The sequence below is a fragment of the Siphateles boraxobius genome, unplaced genomic scaffold (genome assembly GCF_051911475.1).
Source record: "Siphateles boraxobius isolate OS27281-9 unplaced genomic scaffold, OSU_SipBor_1 65, whole genome shotgun sequence".
NCBI lineage: Eukaryota > Metazoa > Chordata > Actinopteri > Cypriniformes > Leuciscidae > Siphateles > Siphateles boraxobius.
The window spans coordinates 15066314-15087078 of NW_027509192.1; the positions used below are offsets into that span (position 1 = coordinate 15066314).

At 37.7% G+C, this 20765-nt stretch overlaps 2 protein-coding genes across 2 annotated transcripts; one reads left to right on the forward strand and one right to left on the reverse strand.

Moving 5' to 3' along the window:
- Positions 1–406: 406 nt before the first annotated feature.
- Positions 407–13053, forward strand: ccdc33 (coiled-coil domain containing 33). Its single transcript, XM_077211267.1, has 12 exons — positions 407–520; positions 1346–1518; positions 1633–1696; positions 5868–6063; positions 8686–8774; positions 9138–9269; positions 10068–10161; positions 10406–10530; positions 10708–10797; positions 11202–11318; positions 11447–11524; positions 12266–13053. The coding sequence occupies exons 1-11, from the start codon at positions 476–478 to the stop codon at positions 11507–11509; spliced, it is 1188 nt and encodes a 395-aa protein (XP_077067382.1). The 5' UTR covers positions 407–475; the 3' UTR covers positions 11510–11524; positions 12266–13053.
- Positions 12299–19694, reverse strand: LOC143721091 (cholesterol side-chain cleavage enzyme, mitochondrial-like). Its single transcript, XM_077211266.1, has 9 exons — positions 19438–19694; positions 18279–18434; positions 18007–18206; positions 17170–17373; positions 15754–15914; positions 14163–14329; positions 12838–12916; positions 12563–12754; positions 12299–12462 (listed from the first exon to the last, which is right to left on the reverse strand). Exons 1-9 carry the CDS (start codon positions 19692–19694, stop codon positions 12343–12345), a joined length of 1536 nt encoding a protein of 511 aa, XP_077067381.1. The 3' UTR covers positions 12299–12342.
- Positions 19695–20765: the final 1071 nt, after the last annotated feature.

Below are 20765 nucleotides of genomic sequence, written 5' to 3' on the forward strand. Positions count from 1 at the left end.
CTGGAGCATCAGTAAGAATGAGCAAGTATTATTTGGGAGGTCATGTAAAGGGCCCACCCATAAAAAGTTTTATTCTGGGCCCAGGGTGGAACCAACCTTATATATAAAAGAAAAAAACTGTATACATTATCATTTATCAAAAAAAAAAAATGTTTTTTTCATGTATTACTGTAAACTTAAGGGAAACTTCTACATTTTAAAGCGTGTTTTTTTATATTTATAATTTTAAATGTTTTATTTATTTTATATTTAAATGTATATTTCATATGGTACATTTATATTTAAGTATTGTTTTCTCTTATTGTATCTGTGATCTTGATTAGCATGAATGTTTCGCAGCTGTAAATGTTGCTAGGCAGGGTTTGTGTTGTGGTAACCCAAGCTCAGTTGCTAACAGACTCAGAGCTGTCTCTTCATCCAGCCATTCATTCACCTATTTAATATTCCTGACAAGATCTCAGAACCTTTCAGCCTCATGCAGGACTCGGAGAATCCACAGAATGAACCTGCGAGCGCACAGGTAAACCTGTTAACAGATACTGGTGGTCTGATGGCCTTTACTGCTGATCTCAGAACAGGTCTTTGCGTATGATGGTTTATGGTAGAATGGAGAAGAAACGGAGAAAGAGAGAGGTTACACAGGGAATGTGTGTGTGTGTGTGTGTGTGTGTGTTTGAACGAGATGGGTTGGTGATGGTTGGACTTCTGTCTTATTTACATTACATTGAGGCAAAAGCGTACTGTATTTAAACAGAATAGTGGCCACGTTTTGGATTTTATGACTATATGTATGTAGTTTATTACTATATATTTTTGAAAATGCTGAAATATTACAGGCCAGAAACCTGCTTAGTAATTACTTGGATATATAATACACTGTAGTAGCTTGATGTTTGTTGTCTAGGCTTAAAAATAAGTCGTATTTTTACATTCTCTGTATTTAACTTTACATGGCAGGTATGTAATGTGTTATACAAACAAATTGTTACAATGGCCTCTACTACATTTTGTCAGGATCTGTTATTAAAGTCTGCATGAAACAGAAGTTGCCCTTGTCTATTGTGACGTATATCCGAGTGAAACAACTTCTCGAACGAGAACAAATGTAGGGCGGGACTCGATGTTGTTCACTGGGAATTGATTGGATGGTTGTGGTTTGCCATTGGTCGATCTCATGTGAGTGACAGGTTGCCCCGCCCTTGCGCCAGTAAACACATCATCAGAGAAGAGAAGTTTCTGTAAGAGGGAGGGGAAGTTATTAGAAGACAGTGAACACTGCAATATTTTATACAAAATAAAAATGTCATAGTGACTTTAAACATGAGCTGTTTGTTTTTCCACTCAGATGGAAAGGGATTCCTATGATTTGCCGTCACATGACGCCCTCTCAAAGATCCTCCTGGAGTATCTTCACCTCGTCAAAAATCCTAAAACTCAGACCGGGACAGAATCTCTACCACAGAAAAAGCCAAACTCTCGGCTCCACCGAACCTTTGACGTGCATTCAGCTAAAAAAAGGTAAAAGAATACCACATGATGGCTACTATAATTATTAATTACAGCTTTTAGCTTTGGTTTGAACCTATAATTTCCATTTACTTTTATTTGTTGCTGTAAATATTTCCTTTTCAGTCCATCACTACCTGATTTCAAAAATGATCCTCATGCAAGTGAAGCCTCTGAACATCAAACTAAAGTAAGTAATAAAACTGTAGATGCATATTATGTACAGTATGCTCCTGCTAGAAATTTCCAAGAAGTGTTGCCTCTCCTCAAAGAGACTTTCAAACTCATTCAGAACCAGACTTTGAGTTATTGGCATAAGGTGTAGTCGGCCGAAAGTATAATTCATTTTTAACGCGAACGCTTAGAATACGCATACATCCGAATGCATAGCCTTTCAAATGATATACTCCATTTGATAGTGTAAGGCGAACACCGGTGCTCGACATATGCGCACTGGAAAGTTTAGAGATAGAGTAGGCAATGTTTCTCATTAACACTTTTTTGTTATACTGGTTGAAACTCTCTTCACATCCTGATAGCAATCAATAATAGAAGTGGTCTAAATGTTAAAACATGTACATATATCCTCCGTGGAAGTCTCAGGACCAAAAAATATTCATCCAATCATTACATTCGGTCCGAATGCATTGATAGGATGTCCTACCTGCCTGTCAACATATTCATTTCCATAACTCCACGCACCTCCTCCACGATAAAAATGCATTTGTTGTTTTAGTTTAAACTAGAGTTTTGTGTATCTCTTAGCCGCCTCACAAAAGTGCTTGTCAATGGGGGTCTATTGTTGTTGCGTCTCCAGTAGTTTGGGTTTTTTTCCAGCTGCAAAGACCCAGGCCGGTGACACCATCTTGTGAACCAAGTAATTACAGCAAAAATGCCTGCCGAGTATCCATACAGATTATCCCTGCGTCCGAATATGCATAATTCTATACTATAGTAGGCTTTAAACAATATGTGAGCTGAGTAGCATGTCTGAATTCACAGTATTCATAAAACAGTATGCGAAAAGCACCCTGATGACCTACTACTTCCGGCGAGATTCTGAAGTGCGCATTCACTGGACACTTTAATATCCCAATGAAACCACGGGAGAGGATTTATGAATGGCAGTGAAGCGACGCAACTGACGCCGTAGGTCACATGACAGTGACAACATGGCTATTATAGTACGCTTGAATTCCATTCATACTACACACATCATACTAAATAGAATGTTCTTTTTAACAGTCAGAAAGTAAGTTTCAAACCAAGTGTAGTACTTACGGTATGCAACAAAACTGGCTGCGCGTCTACAGTACCTGTGTACTGTACTGATGACGCTATTTACATCACGTATACTATACGTATACCCTAGCATATGCGTAAAAATCAAAGTTTATTTTGGCTACGTAATTATTCTTCATGAATATTGACACCATGATTCGGGAATTCAAATAAAAACCCCTCCAGACCATCTCAAGGTGACCCTTATATGTCCACAGTGTTCATTCTACAGTATGAAGGTTTGATGAAACGGACAGTCTTTGGTTTTCTCATCATATCGGAATCATTGCAAAGCACCCTGGCGAGAAAGAAAGAGAGCGAGAGCAGCACTATGTGCTTTTATAATGTGATTGTTTGAAGCAACAGTACAGACTGCGCAGGACGTCTGTCTGCGGCGTCTACGGGGACCAATCTCTCTCTCCATTCACTTTTCCATTGGGTTCAGATGATTCCCTCCGTCTCCTCCCCTCCACGGGCCCCATCTCATCACCGATCATCATTCTCACCTTGCATGTGTGCCCTTTCAATTAAGCGCTCAATTTCTTTCAGACGACCCCAGGGAGCCACAAGCACGCTGGCCCAGATTGGAATCGCCTAATCGGTCCCTCACCCACCCCTCTCGTTTCTGCGCACCGACCCCCGACGCAGACCCCCTTCCTGCACACACTGACCCTGAGTGAAAAGCAGACGCATCGGTGGCATGTTACATGACATGCGACATACGACTAACACAATGGCACAAAAGGATGCCTGGAAATGCGGCACATCCCACAATGACCCTGGTCTGCTGTCTATTTAGCACAATACAATGTCTCAACAATGCTATTGTTCAGTTCTATAGAAAGAACTATAATAAAGACATGTTGACAAATGTAGATGTGCCGACATTACTGCATAATAGTATTATAATGACTTTGTTACACTTTGTTCATCCCATTTGTGTGAATACGCTTTTGAAAAGTACACTTTAGCTTATTTTTTGAAGAGCACTTATTACAGAAATAATATACTTAAAATCCGCTTGTAGTCAATCATTTTATCCATTAAAACTCATCTTTGATCACCAAAATGAAAAATGTAAAAGTTTTTTCCTTGAAAAAAATGTCTTCATGTCTTAAAATACCTTGAATGTAAGTCTACACCCTTGCCTAATTTCGTATATGCCGTTCTATGAATATGCAAATGAGCCCTGCCTCCACTCACTCACACCAGCTCAGAAGTCCACTCGTTGATGATCACACCTTGACCTGATTGGTTACAAGGTAGTTTGTGACGTCAGAAACACCAGCAATTTCAAACCGCGTTTTTGAGACTGTCTTTGGTTCACTGCAGTTTTAAGGAGAAAATATTCCTGTTGACTAAACTAGTACCAGTATTAAACTGTTGACTCATGAATTTACACAAGGTTTGTCTTTAAGCACATTTGAAACACCATACAGACTCTTTGGGCAGTCAGGCTCAGACGAGCGTCACATCCAAACCATAGACTGTAAGATTCAAACAAACTGCTGAGGATCGTGTTTCTCTCAGCATCCTGACTGAACATGTGACTTTGATTCCACCTAGTGGCGGGAAACTGCATCTGCCCCTCTCAGACAGTTGAGCGTTGCATTATTGTCAAGCGAATCATTTTAAAACTAATTATGCCAATGTCATCTTACCTGGAGGTCATTGAATGACCTCCAGCTATGATGATCCTATCATGAAGAAACTCATTACTAAAATATAAAGTCAGCTATATATGTTTTTATGGACACAAACCCTTTTATAGTCTTTGATAAAAAAAAAAAAAAAATTAAATAATGGTTTCCAAAATTAAGTAACTTACTTTTACAATGTCTTTGAAGCAAACTGTTAAAATAATATGTGAAAATATTTCCTTTTTATTAAGTTAAAGCATATATTTATCCTAATAGGCTATCATCAACATTTGGCTAATGAGAATGTAAAAAAAAAATATATGTGTGTGTGTGTGTGTGTGTGTGTGTGTGTGTGTGTGTGTGTGTGTGTGTGTGTGTGTGTGTGTGTGTGTGTGTGTGTGTGTGTGTGTGTAAATTATCATTACACACACACACACACACACACACACACACACACACACACACACACACACAGACACACACAAATATTTAGATAAACACCAAATTGCATGGTAGTGCAATGGTATTCTTTGAATCACCGTGGGGTAGCCTATTAAAACACTTTGGTTGGTCATATATCAAATTACCATAGTATGGTATCACCATTTGATACTAGGACTGGTTTTTGCTCTTGCAAGTTTCTTGCTATATTATATTATTTAAAGGTATAGTCCCCCAAAAAATTTAAATTCTGTCAGTATTTACTCACCCTCATGTTGTTCCAACCCCGTAAGACCTTCGTTCATCTTTGGAACACGAATTAAGATATTTTTGAGGAAATCTGAGAGCTGGATCACTCCTCCATACTAGTCCATAGGCTTCTAAGTGCGCAAAAAAAACAAAAATAACTATTCATTCCCTTCTCTGTGGGCCTTGAGTCAGTTCACTAGTCTAATAGTGTAAGCTTCTGTTGTTGTAAGTCACACGCATCACACACATGACCAGCGTCGGCCAATAGTGAGCCGAAGTGTGACGTAGCTCTACGCAATCACACTACGTTAACTGGCTAGAGGCCAACAGAGAAGGAAATGAATAGTTGAAATAAAGTCGTTATTTTTGTTTGTTTTTGCGCACAAAAAGTATTCTCGTCGCTTGATAAACTTAAGATTGAGCCACTGTAGTCACTTGGACTATTTTAACGATATCTTTAATAACTTTTCGAGGCTGGCAAGTTTCAGTCCCTTAGAAGACTATGGACTAGTATGGAGGAGTGATCCAGCTCTCAGATTTCCTCAAAAATATCTTAATTCATGTTCTGGAGATGAACGAAGGTCTTACGGCGTTGGAACAACATTTGGGTGAGTAAATACTGACAGAATTTTCATTTTTGGGTGAACTATCCCTTTAAATAATATCCTGAATGGAAATTGATGTTTCACATCACAATCTATATTTGCAGATCATTTTGTATGTACAAATCCATTTTTATATCTCCTCTAGGAGTTGGAAAACTATCGTGCGGCTATGCATAAGATGGCGGATGACATCATCGGCCTGCGCTCTCAGGTGAGCCGACTGGAGTCTGAGAACGGTCGGCTCCGGCATGACCTCTCCCAGCATCAGGACCTGGGCCAAAGCCTGCTGGACGACACCGACGCTGACATCATGACCAAGACCGAGATTGCTGACCGGATCGGTAGAATTTCTCCCACTATAATCTCATTTTAAAAGCATAGGCCTATCAATAGTCAAGGGTAACCAGTCAAACATTTTCTTTGGATAAAATCATCTCTGTTTTCTATCATAATATCATCCTGGCATAATTTATTACATTTTTACATTTTAAAACTTACCGCCACAATGCCAGAAAGTCAATAGCGCAAACTAAAAAACAAACTACCTTGCTTAGCAAACACTTCTAATGTGCTCGGCGTGATGTTAGCTAATGATTTGCAAACTAACACATTAAAATAAAGTATTAGCAATAGTTGGCTTACTTAGCAAACACTATTAAGGTTAACAGCATTAGCAAATTATTTGAAGTATTCATGTCTTTACCACACAACCCGATCTCACGGCAATTCGTACGTATTTTACGAGGTGGCTAATTCGTATGAATTCGTAAGAGTGACCTACCCTGACCCCGTCCCTAAACCTACCCGTCACTGGGGTTTAGACAAATCGTACGAATTAGTACGAATTAGCCACCTCTTAAAATACGTACGAATTGGTCGTGAGATAGCGTTGGACTGACTGCTCTGAAGATTAATACTTTTGGTAAATAATAGCAATAGTTAGCTTGCTTTTTCTTAGTGTTGTATGAATGATTTTTTGCGCGTGAGTTGAGGTATCACTTATGTTCGTAGCATGAACTAAAAAATGACTCTAATTTTAAGTAGTCAGCTTACTTATCAAACACCACTAAGCTGTTCTGACTGGTCTTTAGCTATCATTCCTGCCCATTGCAAAAATTAACAAATTATGCTCAGATATACCTTACGATAAGTTGCTATTAGCAATAGTTGGCTTACCAACACCACTTAGGTGTCCTAAGTGGTTTTTACTGGCAAGTGATTTTAGGTATTATTCATGTCTGTAATATGAACATACAAATCATTCTCTGATTAATTCTTAATAATTATTAGTAGTAGTTTGTTTGCTTAGAAAACACCACTAAGGTGTTATGAGTGAGTTTTAGCATGTGCTGCTTTGAGGTATCATTCATGTCCGTAGTAGCATAAACTTACAAATGATCTCATTACTTTATGGTAAGTATTCTTGCTTAACAAACAACAAACTATGGTATTCTAAATGGTTTATAGCACAAATGATCAACATTAATAATTCAAAACTAACATTATACTTAATGGTAGCATTAGCAATAGTTAGCTAGCAATAGTTAGTCAACAATGCTAATTAACAGGGCGAGATGATGTTCATATGTACATGCAGAAACAATTAAACAACATCAGAGAAAAGTTTTGGGAAGTGACTCTTGGAGTATCACTTTTCAGATGTTAAAAGTTGAGCCTGGAGTGATTTGCGCAGGTTTCATGTCCTCTGAGCTGTGCCGAGGATTGATAAGACTTCTCATTTAGCTAAGGGAATCTGATAAGCACTTACTCCCTTATCTGCTGAAGGACTGTGTGTGTCCCTCACACACTCATATGCACACAAACACAAGGCTCCGCTTAAAGGACACGTCAAAGACCATTGAGGCCTTCAAAGCAAATGCTGGCTTTAATTTCCTCTCTCTCTCTCTCTCTCTCTCTCTCTCTCTCTCTCTCTCTCTCTCTCTCTCTCTCTCTCTCTCTCTCTCTTTCTCTTTCTCTCTCTCTCTCTCTCTCTCTCTCTCTCTCTCTCTCTCTCTCTCTCTCTCTCTCTCTCTCTCTCTCTCTCTCTCTCTCTCTCTCTCTCTCTCTCTCTCTCTTCTGGAATCATTTCTGGAATGTTTTCTCCAAAAATATCTCCAGTGTCATGGTCACACCATTTGTTGATGTTTCTGCAATGCGAATTCAGATTTTGTCTTAACCATAAATACTTCATATTAAATTATATATATTCAATTTAATAGAAACAGAAATATATATGTCCCCATCTACACTGTAAAAAATAAAAACTGAAAATGTACTGGTAATTTTCTGCCAGGACATTATCCAGTAATTCTACAGAAATTTCCGTAAACCCTTAAAACACAACCTAATGCAATATTTAATTCAAAATACAGGTAAAACTGTAAAAAAAAAAAGAAAATTCCTTCATATTTATACAGTACAATATGCCCTATTTTTATGGACGTTTTTTATAGTTTAACAGGGAAGCTTCTCAGAAGTTTAGCTAACGTTCTCTCAAAGTTATGAACAATAATTCTTGAAAGTTCGTTTAATGATCTCTTGGTCTTTAATAACGTTTTCAAAATGTTAGCACAAAAATGTGATTTATACATCTTTCATAGAAACCTTTTTTAAAACATTTTAGTCTGAACATTTTTTTAAATGTTACTACTTGTTTCAGAATGTTTTGAGAATTTTCAAAAGTAATGTTTCCATAATGTTTGTAAAATGATTAAATGGACCAATAACCAAAAAAAGTTGCACATTCAGAGAACATTTAGAAATAATCTTTGCATAACTTAATGAGAACATTCACTAAACATTTTCAGAACATTAGTTAATAGCTGGGTTTGTCTTTAAAAGAAACAGAAGGAAGAGATTAATTTTTAAATATATTTTAAACAGTAATGGTCTTTTTCATTGTTATTGTAATATGTTTGCTGGTTCATTAAGCACTCATTAATCTTCTATGGCACTTTCTGCAGCCTCTCTGAAGTTCAAGCTCTCCAGTGAAAGCAGCAAAGCCGCTGCCCAGAAGGACAGAATCCAACAGCTTCAAAACGAGCTCATCAGGGTGGGTTAACCAAGGCCGGTCTCTCTCAAATCATTTCAAGTTTTTAATAAAAGCTGCAGCAGAGCTCAAAGACCGCGTGTTTCCTTTCTGAAGCTCAAGGGGTCCATTGACTGGCATACATTTGTGATGTTTGCTGGCAGTTAGGAGATGCAAATGCATTAATGGTTTCCTCCCAAGATCATTGATTGGATCAGGTCATTGAATTTGTCTCCAGACTGCATGGCATATTGCTTCTTGTATTTGATACAAAGCTAAAAATACACAAGGCTGGCTGGAGCCTTAATAGACCCCTGGCAATTGAGTAAACCCACTGCATGGACTAGGTGGGCCTGAGTTTTTAGCTCTTTATTTTGCTTATTGCAGAAGAACGACATTGAGAAAGAGTTTGTCCAGCTGCAAAGAGCACATCAACAGCAGCAGGCGGTGCTAAAAAGATATCAGGCCCGTGGCAGTAAAATAACTGTGCTGGAGGATACAGTTCGCCAACAGGAAAAGGTATTTAGCTCTTTTGTACATCAAAACACTGTTTCTCTTATTTTTCAACCACCAAACAATCAAGCTATCAAAACGTTCAGTTTGTTTGAGCATCCTGACCAGAGCATGAGTTTAGGACAAAAGTAAAGTTCACCCCAAAATTTATATTCTGTCATCATTTCTCACTCATATGTCATTCTAATACTGTTTTCTTAGTAAATAACACTATTAGAAGCTCCTAAAAGGTCCCACTTTATATTAAGTGGCTTTAAGTACTATGTACTTACATTGAAATTAATAATTTGATACAATGGACTTATTGTGTACATACATGTTTTTACATTGTACTTTTATTTTGAAAATACCTGCATGTAATTACAGCTGTAATTAATTTATGTAATTACATTTGTAATTACACAGTTGACCCTTCCCTTACACCTTAACCAACCCTTAAACCGACCCATATCACACCTGACCCTAACCTTACCCGTATCACATCTCAATAGCAGCAAAAGTGTTTTACAATACAACCTGAACACAATAAGTACATTATACTTATTTTTCGATGTAACTACATAGTACTTAAAGCCACTTAATATAAAGTGGGACCGATAAAAATAACGAAAAATGAAAAATAATAATTGCTAAATATCTAATTCTGCTTAGTTTTTTAGGTGCATTCATGAAAAATGTCCCTCCATATATAAGTATATATAACCATATACTTGGTTATGGTTGGTTGAACTATTTATTTACATATCTAGCAAGGGTCTAATGAGTAATGTGTTGTATTGTGTTTGTCTTTAATTCATTGTGCAGGTCATTGAGAAGATGGAGAAAATATTGGATGCAAAACTGAAGGAAATAAAGAAAGAAAATTCAGAGAAGAAGAGAACACATGTGAAACAGAAAGGTGTGCCTTTACACCAGCTTTTGGTGGAAACGCACACAAAATAACATTTCAGTTATAATTCAGTTATATGATTGTGGTGCTGATGTTGGAAATTTGGGTTCGAGTCTGTCCTGAGCCACGCCCTAAAAACTGTCTCTCTCTGTCTCCATAATTTCCAGTCCTCTTACTCCCTTATTTATCAATAAAAAGTGTGAAAAGCTTTCCAGAAATTGCCACTGGCAAGTAATCGTGCTGTTGTATATAGATGAAGAGGAGCTCAAGAGTAGAGAGATCGAGTCTGTGCTGGCGGCAGAAAACTCTCGACTCCGAGCAGAGCTGGACAGGCAACGTAATGTACCCCCACCTATCATCATTCAACCGCCTGTGCAGGTAAACCCCCAGTTTCCCCTCAAACAGCCATCCCAGACACCAAACATAGAGATCCTGCCCACATCTTGAATCCACATGTACCAGATGTGGCCCGGATCTTGGCCGACACTATGTGGCTGTCTGGGATTCTGCATGAATGCTTTATTGTGCACATTTTATTAATGGTTTTGATCTCAGTCCCATCAGCCTTTCTCAGACAGCGAGAAGCTGGACTTATTGACGCAGCTGGCGAGAGCTGAGGGTCGAATCCAGACACTGGAACAACAGGTTTGATCCTTTAATACTGTGAGACAAAAAAGACACTTCACCTTCACACATAGTGTAAATTATTGGTTGGGGTGCAGTGGTTGGTGCGAGCGCTCTCTACACATTGAGCTGTTGTGCTTATGTGGGTGATTGACGTTCGAGTCAGGCCAGTGACTTTTCCCATTTATTCTTTCTTTTCCATTTAATTTCATATATCATCTTGTTACCAAAGAAGCAAGTCCTAAAAAAATGACATACCTGTTCTTGTGTAGCTCAATAGAATGTATGTTTTTTTTTTACACAAACACTGGAACAAGACACTTCCGTCGGAAAAAAGACACTTCCGTCAACACAAGAAATTGTAAGAAATAATGTTTTTTTGAACCCTGAAGTGTTTGTGTTTGTGATATTGGTCATTTGCACAGCTGAAAGAGAACTCTAGACAATGGGGGAAAGAGAAACAAGACATGTTGACCAGACTCAGTGAATATGAACATGGATTCGCTCGAACATCAACCATGATTCTTCTTGATCTGCCCATGGTGAGTAAATAACTGCTATTTATTTAAACTTACGATTATTATTAGTATTATCTTTGTTTGACTTTGGAAATGTATATACTATATAAATGGTATCGTCTATTGAGTCGTCCTTTTTTATTTCCTAACAGAAAACTGTGACTGATTCAGTATTGGGACATTCTCGACACAGGCAACTGGAACCTCTGAAGTGATCACGTCTAATCTGTGTTAGTATTTTGGAAAACAAATTGGGGGGAAAAGTGTATTTTTAATATAAAAACATCATAACATTTTTATATGCCAATTTTCATTTATTCATATTAATTCAAAACCCTTTGCATAGATATTTGCATTGATTTGTTTATAAAAGAAAAAAATCAAATTTATTTAAACATTTTTTGTTTCTGAAATATAACAAGACAGCCTGACATTTAGTACCAGTCAAACATTTGGACACACATACTGTACTCTTTTCTTTTTTTTTTACTATTATTCTAAAAATCTGGAAAATATCATCAAACCCTTTGAACAAAGTTGGAGAGTCATCAAAAAATGTTTGTTAAAAATTAAAATGAAATTTTAAATCAGTCTCATTTTAGTATTATTGATAAACTAATATAGTTTTTATTAATATTTTAAAATAGATATTATGTTTATGTTTTCAATTTTCGCTTTCGTTTTATTTTATTTTGTTTCAGTTAATGTTTATTTTATTTCAAATACTGAAAATGTTTATTATGGTTTTAGTTTCAGTGAAATTAATATGAATAACCCTATTTTAAATTAACTTTTTTTATTACTCAACTTCATGTCGTTCTAAACACAAAAAATATAGATTTTTTTATGTTGTTTCGAACATTCTTCAAAATATCTTATTTTATGTTTAATGACATGAAGGCGAGTAAATGATGACAGAACAATCCCTTTAAGATCATGAGAAACTTAAATTGAGTCCATTCTTTTGACAGGTATTACATCTCAAAGACGGATCTAAAGCTCAGAGTTGCATCCACTTCAGTCCTCGACATCATTTTCAGCTCTGCATTCAGCTGGCGTTCAGTGGTTTGATGGTTAGTATGATGGGTTTCTCAGGCAGTAAGATGAGCTCAAACGTGCTCCTGACCTCCACCTGCCTCTGCTTTTCAAACCTGAAGTTCTCCAGCATCTATAAAGATGAAAAAACGGCAAATAAGAAAGAGAATCAGCCCAAAGTTATTTAGCCACTTAAGAGGATATGATGTTCCCCGCTTTAGAAATCCACATACATGAATAAGAAAGAGCTGCATCTCTGTCTCGGCGATCCTGCGGCCCAAACACTGACGTGGGCCGAACCCGAAGCTCAGGCTCTTGAAGTAGTGGGTCTGGGATCTGACCCAGCGAGCGGGACGGTACTGTTCTGGGTGCGGGAAGACCCGATGATCACGACCCATAGCGTACAGACCCAGCTGAACTAAAGTCTGATCCAGAAAGAGCAAAAACACTCGCATTTTGTCCAGTTTGTCGAGAACAAATTCAGTAATTTCCTTAAATTCACACTCACCCCAGCTGGAATGTGGTAATTTTGAAGGATGATGTCCTCAGTTATGTATCTTTGTAGACTCACAGCTACAGGATGTAACCTTCAAAAGAAGTAATTTGATTTTAGACACATGGTACAGCCAAATGCTTGTCACATTTATTCTTTTATTTCTGGGAGTTTCTTCACTGATTTGAACAACAAAAAGTTTTAATCGATATAAAGCTTAATTGTTGTCAATATTGTTGCTTGTGGTGAAACTGACTACATTGTAATTTGTGTAAATATATATATATATACACACACACTGAACAAAATTATAAACGCAACACTTTTGTTTTTGCCCCCATTTTTTAAGCTGAACTCAAAGATCTAAGACTTGTTCTATGTACACAAAAGGCCTATTTCTCTCAAATATTGTTCATAAATCTGTCTAAATCTGTGTTAGTGAGCACTTCTCCTTAGCCGAGATAATCCATCCACCTCACAGGTGTGGCATATCAAGATACAATCAACAACCTGATCAACTCTATGGGAAGGAGATGTGTTGCACTGCGTGAGGCAAATGGCCTTTTATTGCGGCCAGCCTAAGGCACACCTGTGCAATAATCATGCTGTCTTATCAGCATCTTGATATACAGTACCACACCTGTGAGGTGGACAGATTATCTCAGCAAAGGAGAAGTGCTCACTAACACAGATTTAGACATATTTGTGAACAATATTTGAGAGAAATGGGCCTTTTGTGTACATAGAAAAAGTCTTAGATCTTTGAGTTCAGCTCATGAAAAAGTGGGGCAAAAACAAAAGTGTTGCGTTTATAGTTTTGTTCAGTGTATACACACACACAAACACACACACACACACACACACACACACATCCAGTATATATATATATATATATATATATATATATATATACACATATTATATTGATTAATCGATTTGACATCACTAGTAGCTTATCTATATATACATACATACAGTGCTGGGTAGTAACTGATTATTTGTAATCTGAATTATGTAATCAGATTACAAAAATGAAGTACTTGGATTATATTACATTTTAAAATTCAGTTAGAAAATGATTAATCATTTATTGATTCTCCCCAATTCTTATTTTTCCTTCCTAAAAATGCCCATCACTTATAATACTGTATGTTTAGAAAGTCTTCTAGATTTGTGGAATTGCACACACCAGCCAGCAGTAAAGTGGCTGTAAGGGGCTTTAACCTTGAACAAAGAGACAACATATTTAATAAAAATCAACTCCTGAAAAATTAGAGTCCCTATAGTTGAACAGAAAGGTGTTTTATGCCATAATATCTTGGAGTGAACTGTCCGTATACCTTAAAGTTTCCTTCAGGGCTCCCTTAAGCAGAGGAACCATCTTAAGCATCTGTATCACGTCTCCTTTAGAGGCGATACGAGCAGCCGAGATTTCCTCCCGGATCTCCTCCTGCAGGTCCGGGTGTCGGGCCAACTCATAGAGCGTCCACATCAGTGTGATAGACGTCTGACGCACACAAAAATACAGAAAATATCCCAATGTCAGGGTTCTGTCACTTCTGTCTAGTATATTTCTTGGTTTTGAGCGCTGACTCTCCTGTTTTGTCTTGTCTGTGTGTCTTGTTTTATGTGCTTTTATGTCATGTTTTGTCTTGTGCTGTGTTGCATGCAGCTTGTGTTTATCACTGGCTGCGTGCTTTCATGTTGTCGTGTTATGTGTGAACACGTGGCTTATGAGTGTTCTCATTGGCTCATGTCTCGTTTTGTGTTAGCACATGGCTTGTGATTTGTTTTACTGGCCATGTGCTTGTGTTTTTGTCATGTTTGGTGTGAGCACCTGGCACAAGGAAACATACATGACAAGCCATGTGCTCTCCTGTCGATTGTCTAGCCCCTCCCATCTTGTTACCTGATTATTGATTAATTTGCCCCACCTGTCCTCCCTCGTTACCTCCTTTGTTTGCTCTCCAGTTAATGTCATGATTCTGCCATCATGTCTTTGATTCTCCAGTCTTGTGGCAGGATCATGGACCCATGTTTTGTGTACAAGCGCATGGCCAATTGTTTGGGCCATGTGCTTGTGTTGTCTCGTTACGTTACCCCGCCCCTTGTTATCCCCGTCTTGTCATTATTATCCAGTCAGTTTCACCTGTCCTCGTCATTAGTGTTCCCTATATGATCCCCTAGTGTTTGCTGTCCTGTGTTGGTTCATTGTTTGACATTGTCATACGTTGTGTGAGTCTTGCCGTGAGTAATCTGTTGAGGGTCTTGTCATCAAGAAGTGTCTGTTCCTGTCGTAGTTGTTAGTTTACTGTCATAGTATTTGCCTTGCCTTGTCTTGTTTTGCCCCGTCGTGGGCTTTTGTTTTCTGTTTTTGTCCTTTAATAAATCCTGTGAAAGTCATTTGCTGTCTGCGCTTGGGTTCATCCTTCAACCATATAACAGTTAAGTCATTTTTTTGTCTTTAGTTTTGTTTGTATTCTGTTTTAATTATTATTAATAAAAGCCCATTGTTCTGCACTTGAGTCCTCGCTACTTCCACCTACCCGAAACCCTGACAAATACATCAACCTTGAAAACATTTTGATTAAACATACTTTATATAACCCGAGTTCATATTCTGTAATAGCACCCAAAAATGAAAATATATAATAATTTTCTCAGTCCTGTCATCCTCTTACTTCTGTGAAACACAAAAGAAGATATTTTGACGAATGTTTTTGTCCATGCAATGAAAGTCAATGGGGTCCAATGTTGTTTGTTTTGGACCCCATTGACTTTCATTGTATGGACAAAAACATTCTTCAAAATAACTTATTTTGTGTTCTGCAGAAGAAGGTCATACAGGTGTGGAATGACATGTGGGTAAGTCAATTATGGCCTTTTTATTTCTGGATGAACTGTTCCTCTAGCGTTGATTATTTATCTTACCGTGTCGACTCCTCCAGCCATCAGCTCCGTGACACTGGCCTTTATGTCCTCGATGGACAGTTTGTCCAGCATAAGAAGACTAGCCAGCACACCAGGGTACTTCCCGCTGGCTTCTGGATCTTTCCTCAACTGTCGGTAGATATTCTGGATACATCGGTCGGCTTTGGAAAAACCACATTGAGGGATGAAAAATCAGTGGAAGTTTCAAGAGGAAAGGCCCCGATATACTTGAAGTGAAATCGAAGAACTGGTGTGATGTAATTTCGAACAAAATCAGGCCAAAGTTACGTTTGTTTCAAGTTCGTTTTGGGAGTTCAAAACAGTTTACCAAAGTGAACTTTCCGGAAAAGTTCGCTCCGGCTGGTAAACACATTCGAAACATTGGTCTGTGGCGATTACATAATATTTAGGTGTGGCTCTGATGTTTGACGTGGAAATCTTCTCCGTTTCATTTTTTTCTATTCAGTATGTCGAGGCCAGATGTTCGCGAGTAAAAACATGAACACACTGGAGAGCTGCTTTATAGTAGAAAATAAAGATGTAATTGTAATTGAAAGCGACACTGACACTGTTTTTTCATGTTTAACTCTTCTAATAAAAATACTATTAATCACAGCCGCTAAAGAATTGAAATGACAGTCTTCATCTTCGTCGTCTTCTTCTTCTTCAGCAAGTCAGCTGTTAAACTCAGCTGTTGTTTAACTCATTTTTTTAATTAAGAAAAGTTGCCAGCCCCGAGACGATTTTGTTGTGTGAATATCTGAACATGCAATATATCAAAAGATAGAACAGAGCCTATACTTTTAAACAAACAAACAAACAAACAAAAAAACGTTTTATTCTTGTTTCATGTTTCCTTTTTTTTATCAACACTTGAATGTGGGTAAGTTAAAAAAAAAAAGAGAATGAGAAAATCGGATATTTGTCAAAGACTATATCCAGATAAGATTCAGAACGATGATCAAAACAAAGATGGAGTAGATCGATCAGTCCTATAGCTTGTCCTGGGTCGACATTTCATTCAGTAACATTAGGCAGTTTTGATTTATATGCTGTTTAATGTTGGTGATCGTGTTATTTTACATATGTATTATATATGCTTTTGCTTGTTTCTGCTTCTTCTTCGCCTGTTTTGATCAGGAGATTTAGTACTCCTTCAGAAGATGTTTCATAGCGCCCCCTACCGTATAACAGTGAAAACATGAAAATCAGTGGTGGGGAAAGAGTTAATACTGTATAGCTACTTGCAGCGTGGGCGACATCGGATGTTTGCTAACAGTATAACGCTGGTCTCATATTTTGAAATTCTTTTTACCCCTAAGCGAAGAACTTCGAAGTGAGTATATCAGAGCCTGAAGTGTTACTCGCCAAAAAGATTAGAATGAATTTCATCCTATGCAACCAGTCTCGTGTTACCCTGGTTAAAGATGCCGTCCCAGGCCTCCACGTGGTCCTTCCAGATTTTGGCCCCCATGCGGCGGAGCAGGGCCGGAGGGAAGAACAGCATGGGCGAGGTGGTCTTGAACATGACGGTGATGCAGTCGATGAAGTGCTGGGCATCTGGATCAATGTAGTCCAGCAGCAGACCCAAACGCTCACCGTACAACACAACACTCACGGCTGAGAGAAACAAATAGGGTTAGCTTTCAAATCCCCTTCACTTCCGCACAAGAATGATACTGAATTTTCAGTTTTGGGTGAACCATCCCTGTAAAAATCATTTGTAATTTTGATTTAAAAAAAAACCTCTGTTAAATTAATGTAAAAAAAAAATGTTTGCTTAAGTGCTTAACATTTTGGCAACATCGGGTCATCATAAATAACTTTCTTTTGTCATTTTCTTGTATACATTTCTCTAATGCAGGATGATCTTTGGTAAAGTTTTATGCAAAGCTCAAAGGCTAATATTTGATTTATTTATTTAAGTATTATTTAAAAATTAATATTACCATGTAATCAGAACAATTATTAAAACAGACAGAAACAGACTACAAATGTTTACATAAAAATACCTAAAAATATTTAAGATATTTTGGATAAAATGGAAGGGGGGAAAATTTTAAATTGAGTAAATAATGCTATATAATACTGTGTGTGTGTGTGTGTGTGTGTGTGTGTGTGTGTGTGTGTGTGTGTGTGTGTGTGTGTGTGTGTGTGTGTGTGTGTGTGTGTGTGTGTGTTCACATTTCATTGTACAGACAATTATAATAAAATAAGAAAGTTGTGTTTGTTATTAATGGTGTCGAACCTTACATTCCAGTGCGTACTTGAAGAGTTCATGGGACAGATCTGTGGTCCATTCATTTTGTCCACTCCTCTCAATCTTTTTATAGACTCGAGCCACAAAGTCCTGACCGACCTCATCCAGGAGCGGCACGAAGTTCCCCTGCACCTTTGGAGAAATCACCTCCTTGTTTAGAATGATCCTATTAGATTTCCAGTCCTCTCCATCTCTGCAGGAACAAATCAATATCTTTTACTATTCCAGTAAACGTGGATGTAGCAGATCTGGAAAGACTGCCTACTTTAGCAGGACGCCATATTTGCGGTTCCTGTAGTCCCTGTAGGAGGTCCACGCTTCCACACGGAGCCTCTTGGGATAATAACCTTCAGCTTTGAACAGGATAGCAGCGTCTTCAGGCTTGATGATGTTCACACTCTCGTAGTATCCAACTTTTTCCCTGAGCAAATTTATTGTGCAGATATAGACATCATAATGTTAGAATATGTTTTCACAATGTTCAGGTGTTTTTGCATGATTTTGAGATCCATTTTTTCACACTGAGGACAACTGAGGGCTCAAACACAACTATTAAAAAAGGTTCAAACATTCCCTGATGCTCCAAGAAGGAAACATGATGCTTTAAGAGCTGGGGGGTGAAAACCTTTTGAACATGAAGATCACGATCAATTGTCAATCAATCAATCAAACTTTAGGTGGCATAATCGATTGTACAATGAAAAAGTAATGAGGACAATTTTTATCATTGTTTCTTTTTAAAAAAAAGAAGCAAAAGGTCAATATGGTTTATTATTTAGGTCAAATGGAAGAACCCTAGGAAATCTTTTTAATATTCATGAGTCAAAAATGTGTGATATTTTGGAAAAATAGTCTGAAAATATTTGTACAGTATTTTAGTTATTTTTATGTCATTAAACACATTTATGCAGTATAAAATTTATGAAATTAACATAATACAACTATTAAAATTATTTTTTTACCACCTTTGACCAATTTCTATGACTTTTCAAGTTGTATCTTTGATAACTGGGGGAACAAAATAGTATTACTTTATTTTAAGGTGATGAAGTTACACGTTACTACATGTACTTACTATAGTAATAACAGTGCATTATGCATAATTACAAGTAACTAACCCTAAACCTAACCGTAACTCTAGTTATTACATGTAGTTAATTGATATTACTCAGTACTTATTTGAGCAAGTAAAATATAACTACATCACCATAAAATAAAGAGTAACCAAAAAAAGTCTTTTTTTTTAGAAAAAAACATATAGCAAAGAAATAGAAATGTGCATGACTGTATTTTTTTTTTTTTATTAATTTTTATGAAATTTTAAGGCCTGGAAATTTTTCCTGAAATATACAGATTTTTAATGTCCATGCAATCCCGTATATGGCACAGACTATAAGTTGTAAAAAAAAAATGTGTTGTTTTACCTGTAAATGGGACCAAACATATTGAAATTATGCACCATAATCCGGTGTATATTCCTGAGGCCATCCATTTTCCAGAAAGTGTAGAGACTCGCCACACCATTCTTCCACAGTCCAGGAACCTCACTGAAGGGCAGTACGATAGAGTTGTCCTTTTGGACTGCAGGTGCTCGTCCTGCGTGGTTCGTCCTGACCTGTGGCAGGTGCTTAAGTGTGGACAGACACTGAGCCAGACGGGCCCTCAGACTCCAGCGGTCCATCACACCCTCTCACTGCCTCTCTCTCGCTATGGAATGAACAGCTGCTGTGGACAGCAGCTGTTTGCTTATCACTTCCCACTTTACATGTCAAGGATGATGGGGAAGTGTGCTGAGGACATATGCAAAGAGACCACCCCAAATTTTCTGGGACATTCATAAGATGTTGTGCCCCCTACTGGTTATTATTGAGGGCCTTATTGTAACGGACCTCCTGATTAGAATTCAATGGGGAAGAGATTCTTCACATTCTATTTTACATTATTTTCATATTGGTTGAAATGGTTTTTCATATTTAATACAAATCGATATGTAATACAAATCGAGAAGAGATTGTGTGTGTGTGTGTGTGTGTGTGTGTGTGTGTGTGTGTGTGTGTGTGTGTGTGTGTGTGTGTGTGTGTGTGTGTGTCTTGTCTTTTTAAGTTATGTTATTTAAGATTTACATATCTTTATAATAAGACTGAATTCTCAAAAAAAAATTGGGATCGGTAAAATTTTCTTTGCTTGGGAAGACTTGAGTAACAAGTCTCATCTGTTCATCCTACAAAAGCACAATGCTTCCTAGTTCATCATCAGGCTTACTAGACGGCCACTTTCTTTTTGGTTGCAAAATATTTTTTTCCATTAATCCCAGAAAGTTTGTGCCAAGTGTTGTACCCGGCACCACTGCCATTTATAAAGGTCTTTGACCCAATCACCAGCTGGGGCAGGAGCAATTGTGATCTTTTAGGAGTTAGGAGTGCATTGGGTGTGAGTATGAATGGGTTATCTGGGTCAGTTGACACTGGGACAAGAGGTCAGGCATTGATTAGGTGTTGTGTTAGGCGGGTGCCAGTTAGGGCTGGGACGGTGACCGCATTACCACAATACCGTGGTCACGTTACGCCTACCGCGGGCCTGAGCTCGTCACCGTCATCACCGCAAAAAAAACATTGGCCTGCACATGTGTGCACGTTGTGTGTAATGACATGGATTCATTGATTCTAATGACATGGATTATGTCTAATGACATTGTGTCTTACATGGATTCAAGGTTTTCTAAATAAAACTTATCATCAAAAGATGTAGCAGA